This window comes from Vanellus vanellus, assembly GCF_965231255.1.
Source record: "Vanellus vanellus genome assembly, chromosome: 4".
Taxonomy (NCBI): domain Eukaryota; kingdom Metazoa; phylum Chordata; class Aves; order Charadriiformes; family Charadriidae; genus Vanellus; species Vanellus vanellus.
In genome coordinates, this window is record NC_138909.1 from 6,684,644 (window position 1) to 6,707,910 (window position 23,267).

General features: G+C 37.8%; 1 protein-coding gene across 2 annotated transcripts in view; it reads right to left on the reverse strand.

Moving 5' to 3' along the window:
• Positions 1-496: 496 nt before the first annotated feature.
• The window catches only part of TRPC3 (transient receptor potential cation channel subfamily C member 3), a gene marked incomplete at both ends in the record, with an annotated part of 42,747 nt that continues 19,976 nt past the window's right edge, over positions 497-23,267 (reverse strand). Inside the window, 10 exons of one of the 2 annotated variants that reach the window (XM_082482960.1) lie at positions 497-639; positions 3,233-3,308; positions 4,360-4,443; positions 6,685-6,894; positions 8,476-8,671; positions 9,269-9,533; positions 11,023-11,256; positions 12,940-13,156; positions 16,015-16,179; positions 22,319-22,504. In XM_082482960.1, the coding sequence (XP_082339086.1) occupies positions 497-639; positions 3,233-3,308; positions 4,360-4,443; positions 6,685-6,894; positions 8,476-8,671; positions 9,269-9,533; positions 11,023-11,256; positions 12,940-13,156; positions 16,015-16,179; positions 22,319-22,504 (1,776 nt within the window). The remainder of the gene's footprint in view (positions 640-3,232; positions 3,309-4,359; positions 4,444-6,684; positions 6,895-8,475; positions 8,672-9,268; positions 9,534-11,022; positions 11,257-12,939; positions 13,157-16,014; positions 16,180-22,318; positions 22,505-23,267) is intronic. The other variant, XM_082482961.1, reaches the window with a different exon arrangement.

Below are 23,267 nucleotides of genomic sequence, written 5' to 3' on the forward strand. Positions count from 1 at the left end.
TCCTTGTAACCATACCGTGAGTTCCCAGCTGCCGGGCAGCGCTACCATCACTAATACAGAACAGACATTTCACGTAATCCTCCACTGAGCTCTAGTTCATTTACTGTATTAGGAAAAATCCTATTCGTACCCAGTTGCTGCAAGGAACAGAGTACTACACTGTTTTGTTTGGTTTTTTTCTTGCAAATTTAGTGCAAAGAATTCTCAATATGTATTCATAAACCTGTTAAAATATCAGCAGTCGATACCATTATACCTCTTTAACGCATAAATGCAAAAAAAAAAAAAATAGTTCTTACTTGTAGACAATTAAAATGAAGAGAGCAGTCTTTTTGTGGCAAGTTAATAAAATTTCCTAAGACTAAATTCCAGAGAAGCTGTACATAAAGTTATTTAGTGCTAAAAATCTACAATACATTTTTCAAGTATAAGATACTGAAATATTATTGCCAATAAATAGTTGTGCTGTAGTCAAAGCCATGGTTCCTTTGTTGAATCATTCACATCTCAACATATTAGGATTTAGTTTCTCACTGAGTTTATGTATTAAAATTGCTAACTCTTCTGTTGCTTGGGACTTATCCTCCAAAAGTTCGTAGCGAAGACTGGAGATATCCTGTTTGATTTCCTTTAATTCACCTGTATTAATCATTGAAAGAAATACTCATTAGCAAAGTTTACCATTGATTCAATAATGTTCTGTTAAATCACATCAGTGCGTATTTCAGATTATTATCTCAAAATGTTGACGAGAGCAGGTACTGGGGTGGGGCAGGAGGCTTTACCTCTTCTTCATCCCCAACGAGACCGAGCGTCTCTCCACCCCTAAATAGTGCCAAAGGTATCTGCATAGTCCATTGGACTCTAACATTGTGCTTCGCGTGTATACAGAACACCAAAGATTCAAAAAGCGCTTTACATAGGTTAATGAATTAATCACAGCAACACTGCTGAGCAGCTGGTAAATATTAGTATCCCCCTTTTAGAGAGAAAAAGGCAAAGAGATTTTTTCTGAAGTGATGTGCTAAGATCACACAAGGAAAAGTGTGGCAGAGCTGGCAGTAAAACTCACAGCTTCTGAGTCTCTCTCCTCTTCCTTACCATTATCCTTGGAATTGAAAAAAGTCAACCAATTTTAAATTACATTACAATTTGACACAAGTACAAAAAACGCATTTAAATGAAAACAATTGTCAAGGCCAGGCTCAGGACAAGCAACAGCATGTTTTCCATTCTAGGATATTCAGTTCAAGAGCAGAGTTCAGAGCTTTTTAAAATATTCAGATACTATTCTTCCAGCAAGTGTGAGACACGTAAATTCCTAACAAAGCAGCCACCGCAGGAAATTATTTGTCACCTATGAAATAAAGACTACCAAAGAATACCTAAATTCTCTAGTGGTGCAAAACAGGCAAAAATCCTTAGACTTCTATTTAAAATAGCTGCAGTACATAAGAATGCAGAAGTTTTCTAGTGAGAATATAGCAGACTTCAAAAATTGTATCCTCAAAGGCTGGATCTATACTTTGGGCACCAATGAGACAGGCATGATGCAAAGAGCAAAACCTTTGCTCTGCAGCTGAAGACTGAAGTTCGGGGGTTAGCTGACTCGCTCAAAGCGGACTTTCCTCTATAAACATTGGTGATAAAGCAAGAACCATGATTTCCATGAACCGTGGTTCTTCTGCACCATCTTGCTTATCCAAAAACATATATGCCAGTACCACTCAGGCATCTGGGAACCAGAAAGACTTGCACGCCCCTGGCGCTCTTGGTGAGAGAAGAGTCTTTTCATCCCTCGCTAGGCAGATGATTTCCCTCATCACAGAGCAGGAATGAGGAAAGCAATGGGGATTCAGGAGAGGGGAAGACACTTTGGGGAGCTTCTCTGCTTTTGTCACTCATGAGTTCAGCTCTGTACAACCACATAAGATGGGGAAGAGCCAGGATACCAGTCAATGCACAGTGCTGCCTTTTGAAGGTGCAGAGTGGGATTTAATTCTTATCTTCTTCTCTGCTCCTTGCTTCTCGCTGCAGAGACTTACAGGTAAGCAGAGAGCAACTAACAAGCAAAATAAAAGCTATGCTGCCTTAGCCGAGGGAACAGCCTGTTCAGGCCCCTCACATCATAACGAACATAGCTGCCTGATGCTTCCATGCCAGTAAAAGCTGTTCGGATCCCGAGCTGTTCATCACTGCGCACCAGCTGGAGAGCACCAGGCTGCCGGCAGAGCGGCTTGGGTAAGCGTTCCCGGTGCGCCGAAACCAACTAAACTAGCCCAGACCTACACTAAGCACGTCTTTCTGGTGGCAGTCACACAGGTTTCTTACTGGCTGAACCACGATGGTTATAACCTCCAGCCTATGGGAGCACAACCATCGCTGGGGTGTTACATTTCCATGGGCAGAGCCAGCCCTGGAAGGGACATCAATCTATCACCTGATAATCTTTTAGCTAGAGTGCAGAGTAAATATGCCCCATGCACACACCCCTCTTACTTTGTTTGGGGACATGACCACAGCTCAAGGCCTGTAGGCCTGCGTTTCATTCCTAGAAGGCTGGAGGAAGGAGGACAGCATTCGTCTAAGTCTCATCCCAAAGGGGAGACTGGATGTGCGCCTGGAGCACGCACCCCTCACTGCTACTGGGCAAGTTCCGCACTGTCAGCAGCCACCAAGCTCAGATCTATTGTTTCTCAAAAGATCTCCGGTTGCACATTAAAATAGTGGTTACAGTTGTCATTTTTCTCACCATGCAGCTAACTTAACGCAGCTTTGTTTAATGATGTGCAACTTCACAGATGAATATTCCGCACAGCTTTAGGAAGGAAGTTAATACAAGTAGTTCATGGTGTAAAGTGATAAATTGTGTGTTCAGCTGAATGAAACAGAGAGAAAGATGTCCTGCAGCTCTGACTATGACTCTGGAAGTGTGAATACAGTTAGTGGCTTCCTCACAAATTTCCTCTGTAACTATGCGTCATATCTCTGCTCTCGTTTTCCACCTGTAAAACTGGGCCCATAATATTTCTCAGTTCTCCTTCTTTAGTCCTACCTGTCCATATTTGTTGTCACAGGCATACTTCCACTACTACCTATCTGAGTTCAGTGCATTTGAAGTAGAAGTGAACCCTCTTTTTACCCAAAATCTGCATTATCCCTGTAATACTGATTCCTAACACAATGTGATAAAAATTGTCTCTGAATATTGCAAAAGCAGTCTCTTTCTTACCTTCATTTACTTCATCATTTTCTTTGTCCACTTGTGCTTTCAGAACATATCGTTTTATCAGTCTTTTCATTATTTGCTGCCAGATTAAAACAGTTACATAATCAGCTGAGCATATATAATTAAACACTATTCACTTTTTTTTTTTCTCTTAACTATCTCTCTCACACCTGTATAAGTGAAAGAATGAACAGCCCCAGATCAAGCAGTTGCCTCATATGGGCTTTTCTGGTGGCCTGCTGAGATTTATCATTACAATAAAGCACCTTTCTCATCCAATTACCTCATATTTACAGAGCACCACAACAGGAAAAATATGTCTAAGCACACCTAATTTAGGCTTTAAGTAGCTTCAGAATAGGTCTATTCTTTGTTAAACTCAATTCACATGTGAAAGGATGTATAATAGCAAGAGATAAACATTCACCTTTTAGAAAGAAAGATTTTATAACATGGCAGTACAATGTGTCCTTTAAAGGACTCATTAAGATTAGATCTGTATTTTTACACCGTAACTGCCAGGGTTCCTTGCATGTACTCATATTCTTATACTGCATTACAACACCTAATCTAATACAGCTTGTCTAACAGAATTTGCACAGGTGGATTGCATACTTTCAACATTTTCACTAGGGGAACAAGAGCTCCTATTTACTCTCTTATTTCTGAGCTGGAAAGAATACAGGTAGGTGATATCTGACAGACTCCTTTTACCAGAAAGGAGCATTCCCATCTGTAGGAATGTTGAATGTCACATCTCAGATCATGAGAAGAAAGGAAGGGAAAGTAACGCTAAGCTAGTCAGCTCAATGCTTTCACATCCCTTCCCCAGAAATCAGTTTCAGAAGTTTGTTTCTCACACTTTCCAAACCGGGACATTAAAGGAAAATTTAAGTTTTGTATGGGCTAGTTTGTTTTTGGTTTTTTTTTTTTTTTTTTTTTTTTTTAAACACTTTACATAATGGGGCTTGAACAGTAACTGTCTTTTTTTTCCAGTAGCATCCTGGACTTTGATTTCTACAGGAGGTTTTCTTTATCTGGCAAAGGCAAAATGTACTTGAAACACAAAATTCTGTTAGTACATTCACACAGTTCTATTATTCAAAACAGTGACCAGTGTATGTACTTACCTGATAGCGTGTCGGCTGATTGAGAATGCTGTTAAAACTGTGCGATTCAAAAACTCTGGAGTTCGACTGAGTGAAAAGGTTTAACTAGGAAGAAATAAGACAAAATTAAAATATATTATGGAATTTGCAGTTAGAATTCAGCTCCATTTTTTTTCCTTGGAGACATCTTGAGGATGTCTCCATAGTCACTATATCAGAGTATTATTTAAAAAAACCCTGAGATTGCCTTGACTTATTTGTTGGTTTTGTTGCCTTTTTTTTTTTTTTTTTAAACACACAATTTTAGCCATCCTATTCACAGCACAACTTCAAAGCAAATCTGCTTGCATAGCTGAGGAAATAATGAATGATGACTTGGATGCAGGGATGAGTGGCCAAAGCAAGGAGTGACTCTCTAAACTTGGTTTAACAAAGCGCTGTTGTGAATCTGCACTCTTAAGCATACGTTTAACTACAAATAGATGCTCAAAACCATTTCTGTTTAGTTTGAAGTGTTTTTCCAAAGCACCATTTTCAGGAATAGTAATACATTTAGAAAAATGGTCATTATTCAATTATTCAAGGATCACAAAGCCATCAGATCCCAAAATAATTAAAGAGTTTGGTAGCAGTGGGCTAGAAACAGAAAGGAGAAAAACCCACCTTGGACAAGATGGCTTTGTGACCAATGCAGAAGGTTTGTTACTACCAAATCAGGGACCTAAGTCTTCTCTCAGGTGCATTGGTGAGGGTGAAGTAAAAAACGTGCATGAAGAAGGTTCAATCCCCTAATTTGCATCTGTCATTAATTTTCTATGTGGACAATTAAAAGTCACTGAATCAATTACAGCTGACCTCTCTGGTGAGGTAAGGGACCAAACTGAAGTCAGCCTGCATCTATGTAGTAAGTTTGATGCTTTCTGTAACTGTCATGGGGTTTGTGACTACACAGCATACAGCCTGTCACTTAAGCTGAGCCACAAGTGGGCTATTTCTACCTACTCCAGGTTGCCCGCCTTCTTCATTTTCATTAGGGAGCGGGGCAGCATTTATCTTTGTACAGTGTAATACATAGTGTGCCCGCCCAGCCTGACACAGGAAGAGGCTGTGGGCTGCCTTTCCCAGAGAAAAATAATTTGGTTTGCAGTTCAAGAAAACTTGCTCCACTCAAGCAGTATCAGCAGCGACTCAGACAGGATTTTAGTTCTTTAGTGACCTACATTCTAAGCATGATAGTAAGTACTGCTGTATGATTTGTAAGCAGTACTGAATGTTTTGTTATAAAAGTGTATCTCGGGGGGTTGAGGTTTCTTGTTTTGTTTTTTAAACACATCTGTACAGTGACTGGAAAGAATTAATGAAGTTCAGGCACTGGGAGCACTAGAGAGCAAAAGATGAGCAGTTATTACAAAAAAGTGTATGTAGCTAAACTGATTTAAATCGACATTTTTATAAACATATACCTACTTTCACTGCCCACAGAAAACTGGAAAAAATATTTTCTTTACTGAAGATTCAGTACAACCAACAGCTCAGAAGTCCTAGACTCCAGAGGGATCTTCCAGAAAAGATGACTAGACTTGGCATTTCTGATAATTTACAGTAAAACAAATAAAAATTGTTTTCACGGTATTGCTTTCAGTCTTTGTAACACACAGGGCCTTGAGCCTAACTTATACAAAAAGCCACTCTTTAACCCATCAGTGCCCCAGTTTGCCATCAGTTAAACAAGGGAAATTGTTATCTCATTCTCACAAGGGTGTTGTGACACTGCATTCCATTAATATTTGTAAAGAACGTTTCGATACCCAAATTTAGAATGTCATGAAAGCACTGAAGATTATTATTACCAATCCTGCCTTTGTCCTGTTGACTTCTGTTGAGAACACAGCCTTTGACAGTAGGAAGTGAATATCATACTGGCCACACTTTATCCTTTTCCTGTTCTAGTTAAAGGAAAAGTTTTCTCTCTTTATCCCCCCCACCTTTTATTTTTTTTTTTTACCCTGAACTAAAAATCTTTCTAACAGAGGCTGAAAGCATCTTTACTCGATATTTAGGTCATTCCTTGTGGGAATTATCTGCGTCTTTGAATACTCAGTTATTTTTGTTTTAATTGTGTTTTTCCAGACACTGGACCTTGTTATCCTAAGAAAATTTAGAGCTATTTTTTGTTTTTATGCAGTATGTTTAGGCAATCTGAAATACAGATCTATGAATACAAATGCTTGACTAATTAGCATACTATCATCAGAAGCACAGATTATACCCTAAAACTTAAAGACAAGCAGAATGCTTGTACGGACACTGCAGTGAAGAAGTCTATGAAAAGATTTCAGTACCTACCCTAGATTTAGAATTGCCCATTCCCATTTCAATGTCCTTCTGTAGCCGTCTCCTCCTGCACTTAGAAAAGTTAATGATCCTCATTATGAAATAGAAAAAAGATTTGGGGCTTGGTACAAGACTGAACGGTGGAGGTAATGTTTTTCCATCATCAAAATACGATAACCAAAGTTTAGAACGAGCAAACTTCCACTCTACATCACTGTCATCCTGTGTTAAGATACAAAAACAGGTACGTGCTTTTGTTTTTATGAAATGCAAAACTTCTTCCAAATGAAACTTCTTTCAAATATCGACCCTCTCTGGTTTTAAATGAAATGTTATTTGCTTGCTAGTAAGACTCGGAGTTCTGCAAAATGCAATCACTTTATCAAGTCTATTTTAACTACATTTCAGTTGTCTCTTCCTGGCAACATCTCATTGACAATACTTAGTTAAAGCATGTGAACCATTTAAACAAGTGTTATTTTTGCGCCGAGTGAAAGCCAACATATAAACTCCTTGCTATTTAAAGTGGAACCTCTTTCATTTTTTTAAAGTCTTGTTTTTCTCATTAAAGTGGTCACATGAATTTGGTACTCACACAAGTGATGAATTATTAGCTTCAAGGCAGACATGGTTTAAAATGGTAGTACTCACAGCTTTTTACATAACTATGAAAAGTAAACGTGATCCATAACGGAGTACAGAAAATAGAAACTTTGGTGTAGTGAAGAAACAGTGTTAAAAACTGACAAACTGATTTTGTCCTAATACATTCTTACTGAAGTATTCCAAGGCTGGACTTCGTTTACTCCAAAGGTGAAAAGTTTATTATAACTAGTTTTCTCCTGCTGAATTCCCTGACATCTCACAGAAGTCACTGAAAATATTGGAAATAACATATCCATTTCTACATTTTGTCTTAGATAATCTCTTTTTTCCTGCTAGTGTAGATATGCGCCCGCATGTATGTGAATGTAGTACTCCCTGAATAATATCAGAACTCATGGTCTGGAAAACTGGCACTATAAATATACTTTTACTTTCATTTCAGCAACTTGGGATTTATTTTCAAAACTGATATATCTCCTCTACTTTAAACTTTCTGAATTTTTTATTGGAGTTGGATGCTAAATACTCTAATTAATTATCTTTAAAAATGAAGATAGTTTGTCATCATAATGAAATTCAAATAAAATATATCTCTTTTAATAAGCAATTCAGCCAGTAACTTTGTGCGAAATTCAAGTATTTGTTCAACTGAGCCATTTGGCAGATTTGTAGAAATAATGCCACTGTGTTTTCAAGGCATATGGCAAAGCTCAGTAAACCTAGAATCAAGTTTTAATATTGTACTTAAAGTGGAAAAAAGCATGTATTGCAAACAAAGAGTGTAAGCATTTCAAAGTGTGACTCAGTCACAACAATCTTGACGATAAGCACTTATATCACACTCCACGTGCAGAGGCATATAAATGTAATAAAATATGTCCATGTAGCCCTGCTGCGCATAAGTGTCTAACACTCATGCAAACTTAGCTGAAAAGTTTGAGGATAGAACTAAAAACCAGATTTCCTTTAAAGAACACATCAAAATACATTTAATCCATATCCTAGTAAGGTTCTGCAGCTTGGCTGGCTTATAAGATAAAGTCAGTCTTAGGAACATGGTATTTTTTGTGATTTCCTTTACTGAGGTAATCTCTTCACTATACTTTTGCATATCAAGATGCGCTTGTTCAAATAATTCCTAATAATTCTGCCTGTTTTCAACATAACAAGAGGGAACCACTTGAGAACAGAGCCCACCTCAATTTCTTGATACGAACTGTTGATCATAGCAATCAGCATGTTGAGCAGAACTACCACCATCGTTACATTGTATATGCCATAAAGAACATAACCAATGTTCTCTATGAACTTATGATCATATTTGAGGACAACAGAGGTTACTTCAGACAAGCCAAATATTGACCAAAATAAGGTCTTGAAACTTTCTTCCACTCTGTAGGGGAGGGGAAAAAAAAAAAAAAAAAAAAAGAAAAAAAAGAGAGAGAGAAAGGCATTATTACTAACTAGACAAATAAATATGTAAGTTGTGCTAACAGGAAGTGATAAACAATCTCAAGTAATTTGTCTCTGAAGGAGGTTTGTAGAGCGCTGATCAAAACAACAAACATGCAAGAAACCATTTTTCACAGTATGTTCCACTTCTCTATAGTGCTCCATCTATCCATCATAAAGAATAAAGTTGTAACAATACATGCAAAACAACACTCCAGGAATTAGAATGGTTCTGAGATGAAGGATAACCTCATCTTATTATTTTCCAGCCTAACTCTGCAGGGGACAGACCTTCCCTGACCTAATAAAGCTAAAACTGGGGCTGATGGGAAGGAAACTACTGCACTCCTTTCAAGAACTTCTGATCAACCCTTCCATTAGGAAGCTCTTCCATACCCAATTTCTCTCCAACTTTGACTGTCTTCAGTTTTATTTTGATGCTAGGAGACAGCATGCAATATCTCAGAGACTTTGTTACCTTAGTAAAAACTAAAAGTTTCATATCGTCTTTTTTAATTAACCGTAACTTCATACTTACGTTGTGAAGGCTGGGTTTAGTTTAGCTCCAAGGTAGTAGGAATACAGTATGAACATTCCAATCATAAATGCAAGAAATACCATAATAAAAAGGACCATAAACTTGAAGATGTCCTTAACAGTCCTTCCAAGTGAAATCTGCAAGGGCCCAAAACTCTCATTTGCAGGCAGGATATATGCAATCCGAGAAAAGCTAAGAACAACAGCAATTGCATAGAGGCCTTCAGATATTATCTGAGGATCAGATGGGAGCCATTTATCTCTAGCTGGAAGATACAAAATACAGGGGTAAATATAAGGAGTTACTCATTTATCACAATGTTTAAAAATAAATCTTGATAGGATTTTTCCATGAACATGCCTGTATTTAGTCGAGACAAATACTTGAAGAATCTAGTTGCTACTCTATTCCTATTTCCTTTAAGTCACAAATGATGAATGTAAGTTACGTTACCTTTTGCTAGGAGAAAAACTATACTTCAAGGAACATGACATTTTTTTCTACAGTTTGCATTTTAACCTGAACTATAGAACAATAAATAATTCCTTATTGTTTTTCTAAACATGACTGTATTATTAGCTATCTTAATAAGCACTATGCTAAAGCCAGAAATTTATTCATATTTTGTGTTTTATTGATGGGAAGTTAACAGCATTGGCTGAAGAACAATTTTGTTTGTTAGTTACACTAAGCTTTTGCCCTTGTTACAAGTTCAGGATATAACCTACATTGAAAACATGAACATTTTTGCTATTTACCTCAATGGAAGTAGGATCATGGTTTTTAGACACAATATGCACAGAAACAATTGAGTTATAGAAATACATAAATTGTTTATTATGTGAATTAATGTACCACCTTAGCAAAATAACACTGAATTAAAGTGTGTTTCATATCAAAGTATCATGTGTATCTAAATGTATATTTACATATGTACAAATTTAGATTGACCTTATCACTCTTAAAAGATGGGTAGACATCGTGCTGAGGGACACGGTTTACCGGTGGTTTTGGCAGTGGTAGGTTGATGGTTGGATTCAATGATCTTAAAGGTCCTTTCCAACCTAGACGATTCTACGATTCTATGATTATATAGCAATTAACTTAAATAACAAAACCAAATCTGCTATTATAATATATTGAAGTTCATAAAGCATATGATAAAATACACCATCAGCAGCAAATACAGCCTTTGCTGGTGTTGCAAATAGAGATTCATCACACTTTTAATTACAGTTTCTGCACCGCAATAACTATTTAGTACTTTTATTATATTTGAGCAGATCTTTACTCGGCCAGCACCCTTCCTACAGCAGAAAATGCTGATAGATCTTTACAAACATGAATAACTGTATCAAAAAACTGAACCAAACAACAAAAAAATTCTTATCAAAATTTTATCTGTTGTACACTAAACCAAGAATAAAATAAAGCTTGCAAGTGTTTAAAATCAAAAGGGTCAAGTTTAGCTCTAGGATAAAGAGTTACAATAAAATTATGGACAGCTACATTTGAACTGATTTTGTCCTCATGCCTATTGTTTGGTTTTAATTGATTTGCAAACTTATTTGTCAAATTAATGCTGTAAAAACTATTGCTTAAATAGCATAGAAACAAAAATACTAGGGCAGAAAAAGTTAGACAATGCTGTGAACATAAACACACTCAAATATTTGTTTTAAGGCTTTGAAATGCTAGTGCAACCTACCAGTGTTTCTATGTTCAGATCTGTGTCGCAGAAAAGTTATACTCACCGTAAGTAAAATATTCTATTTCTGGAGGAAGTGTGACCTCAGAGAGGTCATTCTCCTCAATGTAGTTGTCCACATACTGTTGTGCTTTTGTGGCCTGCAGGAATGCCAGAAGCCTCGCTGTGAAAGCGGCAATGAAAATGGACAGCATCCCAAAATCCAAAACATTCCATAATTGCAAGATATATTCCCTGGGTCCTTCCAGCCACAGCTCTTTGCATTCTGACCACATCATACCTGCAACAAGAAATGAAAAAAACATAGCAATGTTGGCCAAACTCTTTTCATTTAAACTCTCTGCATTCTCCCATTTCATGAAACCAGGTGGTACCAGTGGAGCAAAAATTGACTTATTTGCGGTGTCACAGAGTTATCGTACACCTTGATTAAGGCCCTCTTGGTTTCAACAGGGTTGATCAAATGGCAAGGTATTAATTGATATGCGAGGATAAAGCCCAGACACCTCTACATAGGGTAGCACAGAGCCACAATTTTGCAGTGAAAGTATTATGGCCTAACAACGTAACACCATGCTGTACTTCTAAAGAAGGAAAAGTGTTAAGTGTGGAAGAAGAACTCTCCTTTCCTTAACATTTACATTCATAAAACACTTCTGAATCAGATGGATTAATTTTTACAGAGGAGCACAACTACCCAACTGCACAGATGACCAAATATAAATGGCACAGTTATACTACTGGTTCTCCACTTTACAGAGTAAGATGCTTTTCAGCATAGAAAGTGGAATTTGGCTATGTGTAATTCAGTTTTCTTACTCAAGTTTCTACTCAGAAAATAATTTATGTGGAATTAATCCAGATCACAGTCTCATCATAACCTTGAGATTTGTTTTTTGGAAATTAAGATTTTCTTCTTACATCAGAAAAGTTTCTTAGGGAAAAACAAACAAACAAAACCACAACCTCACAACTTGTTTTCCTGGCTGGGTAATTCAGAGGGGTACTGCTGCCATCCCAACCATATGCACAGCAGCCACGCACTGGATTGGTTTGAGGCTAGTTGACTCCCAGTGCCCAAGAAATTTCTCACAGTGACTGAGTCTTAGAGACCACCAAAATCTCAGTCCTTGCCTTCTATCAACTAGTGAGTCTGCTCCCCACAAGTATATGCTGTGACTACCAAAAGGCAGCATACATCTCCCTACCCTAACACAGTTTAAAATAAAGCAGTGCTTAGGTCAGGAGGTACGGGCGATTCAAAAGGCAGAGTGAGGCTCCTTTGTGTAGCAGCCACAGTAACACTTCCTTTCTCTTCTGCAGCCTCTAAAAGCTGAGAATGCTACATTATCATGTGGCTAACCAACATTTTGCTACGTAAAGCACCTGACTTTGATGAAAAGCTAGAAGATAGCATTTCTTGCCATACAGAGTTTCAAACAGGCTGACAGCTGATCAGGTTTTGTGAAAAAACCTGAGTAAAAGGAACTGACTCATTAGCCCCTTGACACTGGTCGAAATTGTGACCTCCCCAAACACTGCCTAGGCAGCCACATAAGCACTGATGTGCCAGCACATTAACACCTAGCAGTAGGAACTTCCAACCTTCTGGCACGTACAGCAGCATAGGCTTCCCAATACTACTTAACAAAACCACTTTACCAAAGTACGATTTCTGTGGCATTCCCTTCAGCAAACCTGTGCTCCCATTACAAATGCCAGAATTACCAGACAGTGGGGCAAATCAGCAAACAAAATTTCACCCCCTGCTGCAAGAGGGGGCAGCCCAGAGATGCTCTGATGCTCTCACCAGTTCTAACGCACTGTTACCTGCCCTAAGGGTTTATTTTAACCGTGCAGCAGTTGGAGCAAAGGTTTGGGACCTGGGCATCTCTCCTTTCTTTTAGAATTTGTATCTGCAGGAAAACAGTTGACAAAAAAGATGAAGGGGCAATATACCTACCAAGTACCCATACCATGATCAGCATTTCTGTCCAGGTGAACTGGGTAGTCTTCACCCTAAAGATCTGCTTAGGGTAATCAGTAACAGTGACATTCGGTAGCGTTGTTATACCTTCAAATCTGTCTGAAGCATTGAAGACCAGCAGGCCTAGGAAAATAATGAAGGATGCTGCATGTGCCACAAATTTCATAAATGGGCTTCGAAGAATTCTTCCAAGCTGCAAAGGCAGAACAAAAGCAGTCAGTTTTTTCAAAGAAACGAACTCTTTCATCAGGCATTCCAGAAGCATAAATGGGCACTCAGAACTCAGGACAGTCTGAAACCTAATTTTTTAAAGGATACTTTTCCAAGTGCACTGATGTACGAAGCACTGTGATGCTTCTCCATTTCAGACAAAAGTCTCCCAAAGGCAGCCTCATGGAGTGTGTTGTCCTGCTAGTGAGTGTTCATGTTATTCTATAAACTCTAGATGGCAATGTTTGAGGGGAAACGCTCCAAGGAATTACAAACGTACAATGACTGTGACCAGGAAGAGTTTAATCTAATGCCCGCAAATACCAATGGGGGGCAGAAGCAAGCCCATGGGGAAAAAAAAAAAAAAAAAAATCAATATGCTTTCCCTACGAACAAGAACATACCATTAGCTTGCCTATGACTACAGCTCTGGGAAAAATTACAGACACATCTTCTCATTTCTGGCTACTGTGTTCCATTCACAGAATATATGTTCAGAGCAAAAAGTCCAAATAAATAACCTATGTCTACTAAAAATGACGACTGTTCTATCACAACGGAGTAAGAAGGACAAGATCAGAAATACTACTATTTTCAAATAAATTCAGCCCAATTCATTCACATTTGCACCTGGCAGAAGGACAGAACAGTAACAGCAGAGGCAGTCAGCACCAGAAGAGAGAACTGGCTGCCTCCAGAAGACCACACTGGAAAGAGCAATGGGTCTGTCACTGTTACTCGCTGTATGAAAAAAGTCTGTGATCCCATCAGTACTAGCCTTATGCTACAAGCCAGCATCAGAAACGCCAAGCTCTACGTCCGCTCCTCTAAGGGTAATACTGCCAGTCTCCTTTATTTAGGCAATGAAGGTCTTGTGTGGCCAGTGCTGCTGCAACTCCCCATCCTGTACCCAAAAAATGCAGGTGTCGGGGAGATGGCCCCACTGACAGCAATTTGTGCGTTGGCTCAAGCACAGAGATGGCACTGAGATTCCTTTACAACGCTCTTTGGAGACCTCTTGAGAGGAAGGCAGGTGTAGGTTTACTTGTCCTTCCCAGCCTATTTCCCTTTCAGAGGAGTAATACCTTTGGAATATGCCTCCTTTCTGTGGGATAATGTTCGTCCCAGGTCTGCAAAGGTGAGACAAGGCAGATGCTAGAGAGACTTCTTTGTCTTAGCTGTGCACACCTTTTAAGGCCAAAGGTTTCCTGTCTTCTTTAGTACAGTGGGACAATATACTGCTCTGCACATAATGCCTTTATTAATGTTAATATACGGTTCTAATGTGATAAACTATCACATATATCACTAATATTACACAATATTCCAAAATCCCCTGTGAAAAGCTCCATTATCAGCGGTACTGTATAAGAAGAAAAAAACAAGTTCAGCAGATGGGGAACTGGGAGCAGCTTTCTTATTTCAAGGAATGGTTTTCCTGAAACTGGGGTCAGCTACTATGAACTAAGTGGACCAGCACACACTAAATAGCATTTACTACCTGTACAAACAATCTCAGGTTCCCTTCCTGCTCCTGACCTTTAGAAAGCATTTTGAAATTACAATATCAAACAACTGATCCGAATGTACAGTACTTTTATCTGACATGAACACTAGGAAAAGTGTCAGGTGTTTCTGGTACTGGAAATTAAAGCTGAAGGACAAATGTCATTTTTTCATATTAGACACCAGCTAAAATATATTAATATGTTTCTATGATATGGAGCTGTGAGTGAGGAATATATCTTTATTACAGATACTCATGGAAAGTAATGTTTCAGAGAATAATGAGTAACAATTATACTATTTTCATAAAGGTATATCTTTAAAGTAAATAAATATTTAACCCACAGAAAACATCAGGTTCCCTTCAAATACGCAGGAGATGAGCAAAATCTTATCCTTTTTGAGACGAACTACAAGAGCAAAATATAAATGAATGAAACTCACATTTCTTTGCTGTACACTTCTTAAGGAAATAAAATTGAAAGACCACATTCAGCGCACAAGTAAATTTACTTAATTTTTTTTTTAAAGTTAATGTAACAGAGAAATCTTCCTCCTTCTGATTTACCAATGATCTATCAATATGCTTCATTTGCAGCCAATTCATATGCTATAGACTACAAGGATTTCAAAGAAAGTGCTGTTATTTTCATTGTGACATCATCAGGAAAGCTGAAAGTACCTGTATATTTTCATATAATTTTAAAGAGGTAAGAGTTCACAGTTACTCTCTTTTGTGAGACAAGGCAGATGTGAATATACCCTACTACATGATTGGAATACCACATTTAATTTAATTTCTGCTCTATGGTTCATCTGGTAAACAGACGTCCTAGGGCAGAAACATCAAATATTTTGCTTAAGATTAAGTTCTGTATCAGTGGAGTCAACAGATGTCCTGCTAATGGTTTATATGGGAACAGCATCAGATCTTAAGATGCCATCAGAGGAGATCTAATAGAGAATCTGAGTGGTGACTTTAAAAAAAAAAAAATCCATGTTACTAATACAATTGCATAGCAGAGATTATGAGGTGAAAACTATCTAAGGAAATTTAAAAAAGAAAAAAAGCTCTCAGACAAGGTGGGGTTTTTTTCCTTTCTTTAAACTTAACAACAATTTATTTTCATGTTTCATCACTGTGGTCCCCTCTTTACAGTCCAAATAAAACAAATAGCATTTTTTGACTCAAGACCAGGGATTACTAAAAATATCATTAATTAGTTAAAATTTGGAAGCAGCAGAATTAGAGGTACAATATTGCATTTTGAATGCCAGAAACAGAAAAGCAGCTCCCAGAATAGTATAAGATATGTAATTTATGAAATTCAGTACCCTGCTACATGGTGCAATCCAATAACCAATGGCTAGAAATGGAAGGCCCAATGCCACAACCAGCACAACCAGACACTTGATAGCTATGGTCTGCTCCCGTAATCCTGAGAGATTTTCATACCAGATAGTCAGTAGCTGTTGCTGACAGTTTGGATGGGCCACAAACTGTAAAAAAAAAAAAAAAAAAAAAAAAAAAAAAGAAAGAAAACCAAGACATATTATAATTTGTAAGAACAGTTATATACTGCTACATACATGATCATGATCACCTTAAACATCTGTGTTAATTAAGACCTTAAGAACCATGGGTTTTTTCTCCTTTCCTTTAAAATAAAGGTTAATAAATAAAGAAGAAACTGCTGAGCTGATTTAAAGCAGCACTTTGAGGACCAGGTTGCACATGTGGACAGCCATCGCTGATATTAGCCTTTTATGCATTATTAGAACAGTTTCGCATACCCGACTGGATTCTGTCAGAGTTGAACGTCAGTCCTAACTTCCAACAATTTCTCAGCAAATCAAGCTGATTGAATGTACATGCAGAATTGCTGCAGAGACTGAAAATTCTGGTATGACCATAATGCGCTGCTAGCCTCTCCCCTTCCTGCACATGCTCTTCACAGACCTCCTCAAACATCATTGCCATTTCATTTGGTTCTTTGACAAAGACTCCAAATACCTCCGTAACCATTTTCAATCTAAAATTTACTGCAGCAAGTTGGTTTTGGTACTTATTTTTCTTGTACCCAGACACAGACATGTGAAAGACAATTTTTGAATATACTCACCTTCTTTTGACCGAACTCTGATGCCTGCTGAAGACAATGGTAAAATTTCAACTGACCTTAAGTAAGCAGACATCATCAAGGAACCAAGTGCTTTAAAATAGGGGGAGGAAGCCAGAAAAACATCAAGACAAAGAAATAGGGCATCAAGTGAATTTATTGGGATCTAGTCATGACGAGACAATCAGACAAGTGGAAAATAGGCTTAGGATTAATGCTCAACAACTTCTCCTCAGACAGTTATTACAACACAAACTTGCTCTCCTGACCCTTTTGTGTAAGTTTCATTGGTCCTTAGCTTCCACAAATTCTTCCTTAGGTGTCCCAAAATTGAAACAGAAAAGATACTGAACATTAAGATACTAAACTCGCACATATTAAGGATCAGTACCTACTAAAACCAAAACAAAACAAAACAAAAAATGGTCAACTTCCATCTTTCTCCTATGCAGCAAATACATGCAAATGTTATTTTCCTAGCTTCAGTAAGATTTCAGTATGTTCACAGGAAAGGGAATGATTCCCAAATTAATTATGGAATGATAAAACAAGCTGCTGCCAAGAACTGCATTTGTTTAGATACGCTTTAAGTTTTACTTTACTAAAATCATCTCTTGGTCAAGTTTGTTGAAGGTTGAGCATGTATTGCTCTATTTTTAAAGCGCTATTGTATTTCTTTAGGATGAAGCAATGTGGACAGAGGAGATGGCGCCGCCACTCCTGTCGTGTAACCAGGAGTGTGTAGTCCATGTTTGGTGCTGCCGCTGAAGAAACATAAGGGGTGGGAGGGAAGATGAATTCTATAGCTCCCTATATTCTTTGCCCATTATATTTACATTACTGGTTAAGTCTATTCCTAAAGTGTTACCATACTCATTATTATCACTATTACTATTATACATACCACGTCCTGCGAGACTGCCACATCACAAGAGCATGTGGGACATCAGTCAAGCATGAGGGTAAACAGCCTAGTTATCACAGCAATTTGAAGAAATCTGGTAATATACTTGCCGTATTGGTCGACAATAACTAGTAAATCAGAATAAAGAATGCTAGGCATTTGCACAAAAAGGATTTGAAAATAATTCTGGTAACTCTGATAATCCATGTTGGATTAAGAGTGATATTTGATCCGAGCTGCTTGTACTTAAAAAAAAAAAATTACTGTAAACCTTGGATATCCATTTTATTATCCTTTGTACTCTGTTGAGATCATAATGTACTATATACACTGTTGTTTGCCAGGTCTTGCCTGCAAAACTCCATTTATATTCCAAATCTCATTAAAAAGTGCATACAGTAGTACAATAGGGCAGACTTCTTAAAAAAATCAAATTAAATCATTGGCAATGAAAACAGGGAACCTTAAAACTCTCAGGAGGAGGAATCTGAAGCTGTTGCATGAACTTGAAAAAGGGAAGAAATCTTCATATTTTAATCTACTTTGCTCCAAAACGAAACTCTCGAAGTATTTTTGGTTATGATTCATTATTAACGCATATTAACACAGTGTGTACTGATAGTGAAATAGCCAACAGAAATAAATAAAAAGATTTTAAAAGTCTTTAAGAAATTGATGTCAACTTGAACTAAGTTTGTCTTCTTTTTATTAGGCTGTCACCTTTGAAGCTTATGCACCATTAAAAATGCCAACCTGGCCCATTTGGAAAAAAGAGACTTTGAGCATTCTGACATACGCCCCCAGTCTCTTCTTTTTCTAAGATAAATTTCATTCTCAACTCAGGACATCAAGGAACAAATCCCACATCAGATTAACCATGGCCAAAGACAGGAAAGTAAATAATTATTTCAAATTACAAAGACATTTTTAAAAAGCAGGCTTAAAACTGTAGGGAAGAGCAGAGAGAAGAAACAGCCACATCATTCCTCCTATTACCAGAGGAAATGGGAAGAAACAGCAAAGGAGATTTAAGGGAGCTTGCCTAGGGCTACAAACCAGCCCATGGGCCCTCCTACATCTCATCCAGAGCTGTGTGCTGGTTTATTCCTCCTGGTCTATCAACGTTTTGATCTGATGCTAAGAGGAGACCTGCCTGTGCTATAATTTTCCCCAGAAAAGGGACAAATTAGTGAGTAAAATGCCAATGGTTATGGCAAGTTCTTCTCTGGCAGTAAGTCTGAGGGCTCGAGAAGATCTTAGCAACTTACTTAACTTTGGCAACTGCACAATATGTACCACTTCCAAGTCCTCAGAGCAACTCATGTCTTCTCCCATCCGTAAAAGCTCTGAAATTCATCCTTCTCTCCAGCTCTGCTGAAATACCTGAATTTATAATGTTGTTGGTTTTACTTACAGCAACTGCAACCTTTTCTGTCTGCCCCCCACACCCTGTATATGGGTCTCTCCCCAAGTTCCATCTCCTCCGAGAACAATAAATTCATATCATATTTCACCTACCAATCACATCATCCTACAACCTTGTTTCTTCTGCATTTCTCTTCTCTCATCCTACTTTCCATGCAGTTTCTTACTTTTCATAACATGTTGATTGTATTATCACATTTATCTAATATTTTAGGATCCAATCCAAACCCCAATGAACAACCAAGATGCATGAGCACAGTATATGATCACTAAAAAAAAAAAAAATTAAAAAAAAAAAATCCTAATTTTAATTTAGCTGCTTTTCTGGGCATAATTGACTGTAACACTTCAGATTCAGCTTCATGACCATGAACCAGTCAGTCAGTATGTAAATATTTTTCTGTATGACTAAGAGTGATTCTGTTATTTATCCCTAATATCCTAATGACTGAGTTCAGATCTAGCAGGAACAGATCCTGGCATGCTCTGATACACAAACACACAACATAAAGAGAATTTTGAATCTTCCTTCTTATCTATCAATTTGAAACGTCAGTGTTTGAAAATTAAATCCTGTGATTTTACTCAAACTCTTATTGATTTCACTTGGAAATTCCACTCTGATTTTCATCTCAGCAAGAACTGCAGAACTTGGCCCCGTGTCAGCAACTTCTCTGAAATTTTGTTGGCAATCTAAAGACAGAGTTAAGATACAATACTAAAAGCATAACTACAGCAGCAATTCAGCATATGGAGCAAGACTACTTGTTCTAACTAGTTTTTCTTAGATTTTTAATTCCCTTAATCCTTCACTACTGGGGCTAGTGTTTCAACCTGAACCTTAGCTTCAACATCGTGTCATGTTTACAAGATGGGCTACTCTTTAATGCAGTGCCTAGGGTATTAAGTGCAAGAGTTTCATTACTAATAGAATTAAAAACTCCATTTCCCTAGCAGTTAACTTCTGAGCACATTTGCTCACTTGTCATATGCTTTTTCCTGTCTCTCCTCCCTCTGAAAAGGGCATACGGCTCATTAACCATTTCATGGACCTGCAGTTCTGTTTGGCTGTACTGTTTGCAACAGTGAACTGACCCAGAAGTGCAGCTAGAAATACTGAAAGCTAAGAAACATAAGCTACATCCTTGTCTGCTTCCTACAGTTACAGGGTTGAAAGCATCTCATATGGAGTTCCCACATCAGTATCTGTTCTGCAGTCAGAATATCGTTATAATCTACCACAGTTGTAACAGAGCCAATCCCAGCATCAAAGAACCACCGTGGCAGAGATATTTCCTGGGTCAACCCTGTCGTGGCCTCTGTAATGGCCATTTACATGGAACAGCACATGTATGAATACAGTAACAACCCTGCATCTCTGCACCATCTATTTATTTCCTTCTGCCAAGATCATTAATCTCATAGGTTCTGAACTGTATTTTGTCACTAATTGGAGCTAAAACATTGAGTTTATCTACAATCTCTTGCAAGAGATAAGAACAAGTTTGCTACAAGGAATTGTCTTTTTTTTTGTTTTTCACTATGCAGATTTTTGTTATTCTTAACAGACCTGTGTGGCCATTTGCTCAGCAATGAATTTCATCAGTGACAACAACCTCTTAGAGGAAAATCACAGTCTTCAGCAAGAAAGCTGAGACAAGAGTCTCAGCAAAGGTTTGGTAGACATTAAAATGCAACAGTATTAAGTATTCATATGTTATTTAGGTATGATAACATGCTTATGCACTTTGATTCTTCCCTTGTTCCTTTCTTTTTAATTAATTTAATACTTGTACATATTTACCTTGAATTTTGGTTATTAATATGCATTTAGCTGCTGTAGACAAATCCTATATTGGAAACAATGATTTGCTGTTTGGGATGTGTGTTTACAATTTTCCTTAACCATCTTTTGGTGACGTAATGAACACCAACATTTCCCAGTTGTCCTGGCAGGTTGCTTACAATTCATTTTATACAACAGATTGGCTCAACAGGTGGCCACAGAATACAGTGTTATTTATTCTGAAAGACACAAGATGTCTTGTAGAGGTGATGAAACTCTAATGGCTGCAAAGAATGGAAATGATGCTAACCATGTAAATAGGTAGCTGTAAATAATACACAGGCATTGCTGTTTTTGTTGAGTCCTCTCACGGTAGGACACAATATTAACTATTTTCTGTGCTAGGGCACTGGGATCTCAAAGAGAACATCATAGCTATATATTGAAAACTGTTAAGATAAATGGATATGCATTATGTCAAATGTGTGATACACAGCTCCATTTTTTTTAAACTCATAACATTCATACACAAAATAACCATTCATTAAAATTACTTTGAGAGGCATCAAGTGAAAACACATTGTACTTTACAAAACACGGATAAATACAGGTGCAAAGATGAAGACCTGAAATGAACTAATTAACTAGCCACAAATACATTCCATACATTTTCAGGACTGAATTTTAAAATATTTTTTAAAGGAACACACATGGTAAATCATGTAGAATTTCTCACTACAACCCACAATTACAGATGAGCTGTTTGATATACTGTCATATTTCAAAATAAATTAAAAAATATACTTAATGACAACTTAGAACTTTTCTTTTTTCGAAGTAGTAAGACTTTTTTTTTTTTTTTTTCAAAAAAAGACCTTTGTTTTGATAAGAAGACTAGTAGAAAGCTGCAAGACTTACCAGAATTTACTTGCCCAATTAAGTTACTTAAGGTAGAAAGCAAAAGTAACAAAAAGAAACAATGAACAGACCAGATCTTTTCATTGTTTGAAACCAACACTTTCACCAATACGTCCTTCTCTTTGGATTAGATATTATCACACAGACTGTCAGGAAGACGCATTCTTACTCTCACTGAGTGAAAATCTAGCTCCACTGAAATGTCTTCTTTTGGATTAATCAGAAGGATCTGACCAACTGTGTATAACCATGCTGGCACAGCTGATTTATGCCATTAAAACCTCCTGCCAATTCTCAGCTGCGGAAAGTAGATTAAACTTAACTGCTTCACTGTAGTCCTCTTCGGCCAGCTTCTGCCTTGTGAAAATCTTACACACACTATATCTCAGTAATGCATCTGACCACTGTTTCATAGCACCTGTGGAGTAATGAGATAATGCTGCACTCCTATTACAATGCCTGAAAGCACTGGCTATGAGGAGTTACCTTTTTGACTTCATACTTAATGGCCAGCTTCACACGGCTCAGTGATGCTCTGTGTCTCTGCGCTTCAACTGGCTCAGAATTCAAATCCCCGTTCAGAATGGCCTCCACTTCTTCCGAGTCTCGGCAGAGATCAAGAACACCAACCACAAAATCCTTGCACTGCATAGACAGCTTCCGATAGTCATTCTGAAACAGAAGGGTTAGAGAAAACGACCCATGACGAACATGCTTGGGAGTCAATGGCAAGGAAAAAGAACCCATACAAGTTGTTAAAAATTAATGGTGTGGGACTTTTACACAGTATGTCAAGTTAGGAGTGTATCAGACATTACAGAGCTCTTGTATAGCGGAATCATTTCTTCTCTGACACAAGGTAGCCCCTTGAACAGAAGATCACTACAGCTGTTTAACAGAGCATGGGAACATGACATAGTAGCAGATGGGCAGCAAGGGGAAGTTGAACAGACAAATAAGAATTGCACCAACAAACCAGGGCCAGAACTCTTGAAATACTAACCTCACCCTTGCAAAAACTTTGCAGATAATTAGTGAAATAATTCTTACAGGGTTTCCTCCCAGGCTAAAAATATATTTCTGCTCTTTCTACACTGCTAAAATGGCTGCTTACTCTTTACTCTGATGTATACCGTATTAATTTCTCTTTTTTCTCCTCCTCTGCTTCCCACTTACCCTTGGAACCGCTTCACATCCAACAGTGTGTACAGTGGGTTACAAAGTAACTGCATAGAATAACTGTGGCACGTGCTTGAACACCAGCGTTGTGGGCAAAATACCCCAGATTTCCTGTACCGGCAACACAGAAACCAGCTTCTTCAAAGGACAGTTCAAAGATATGACGTTCCTGAGCCATTCTCTACGAAGTGACCTTTCCACTGACAACACAGCCAAGCTAGAGAGACATTTCTGTAAACCTCAACCCTTTTATTTA